Source organism: Marmota marmota, unplaced genomic scaffold (assembly GCF_001458135.2).
Source record: "Marmota marmota marmota unplaced genomic scaffold, marMar, whole genome shotgun sequence".
NCBI classification, from domain to species: Eukaryota; Metazoa; Chordata; class Mammalia; order Rodentia; family Sciuridae; genus Marmota; species Marmota marmota.
This window is the reverse complement of record NW_026000229.1, coordinates 45876865-45878015: the sequence shown is the minus strand read 5'-3', so window position 1 is coordinate 45878015 and position 1151 is coordinate 45876865. Positions and strand designations below refer to the sequence as shown.

General features: G+C 34.1%; 1 protein-coding gene across 1 annotated transcript in view; it reads left to right on the top strand.

The window, feature by feature from the left end:
* Positions 1 to 1024: 1024 nt before the first annotated feature.
* Positions 1025 to 1151, top strand: part of LOC107137716 (olfactory receptor 4N5-like) — a 5887-nt gene continuing 5760 nt past the window's right edge. The window contains exon 1 of the mRNA XM_015480168.1: positions 1025 to 1122. Coding sequence (XP_015335654.1) covers positions 1025 to 1122 — 98 coding nt within the window. The remainder of the gene's footprint in view (positions 1123 to 1151) is intronic.

Below are 1151 nucleotides of genomic sequence, written 5' to 3'. Positions count from 1 at the left end.
TTAATGCCTTCATAAAATAGTGCCAGTAAATGAACCACTAATACTTTCCTAATCAAATACATACCCACTTTACCACTGGCTAATTAGACCAAAGAAGTAAATACATAGCAAATTAAAAATCAACTGCAATTAATTTTAATTATCTCTTAAATTTGTATATTATATGTTGTATATGGCAAATTTAAGCTGAATTCTAATCATATTAGTTGGGACAGTCAAAATCTTTTGGTAACATGAAAAAATATCTGTGAGAAGTATATCATTTGGCAAACCGTATAACATTTGGAGAAGCAGATTTTAGGTATATGGTAAACAAATAAAGCTTGCTACTACTTAGAATTCAAAAACAGAATAGAGTGCATATATAAGATTGGCACCTAATCATGGATATAACCATGTAATTTGTCCCAATCAAGATAATACCTCTAAGTCATGTCAAATGTACAGATCTTGTTTGAGAGCCTGATGACCAGTTTAGATTGAGAATTCACAAAGCTATCCATGCAGAGCATGACATCAGAAATATCATTGCAATTCAGAAAACAAACAGAAAGGTAACAAGAAGGAATTCAGGCTTCTGTGTGTCAATAAGGAGAAGGGACCCAGACTTGGCCCATATTCTGACAATTAGAAATAATGAATTACTATTAACAACAATGATAAGTCATCAATAACCCCCAAACAGACAATCTTGCTAAAGATTATGTTGTGTGTTAGTGAGGATATTCCCAAAACACTGTGAGCCAAATAGCCTTGAGTCCTACAGAAGCACAGTTATATAGAAACTCAAGGTTAAATGGGAATGAAAGTGCAGTTAGAAGCCCCGAGTCTTGGTGAGGAATGAGTAGAATGAAAGAAGGGTAAACTCAGGGTTCATGGGAATTATGGGGCATAAGTTGCTTTCAGCTATGCTAATTTGGGATGTAGCAAATATTCTTTTTACTAGGAGAAGATCTATTGAACAGAAAAAGGTTGGTCATAACAGGTAACAATTTGCTTTTGTGATTCTCCAGATTAGGAAGTAATGGACACAGGAAACAACACAGTGGTGACAGAATTCATCCTTCTTGGTTTGACCCAATCTCAAGATGCTCAAATCCTGCTCTTTGTGCTAGTCTCAATGTTCTTTTTTTTTTTTTTTTTTTTTTTTT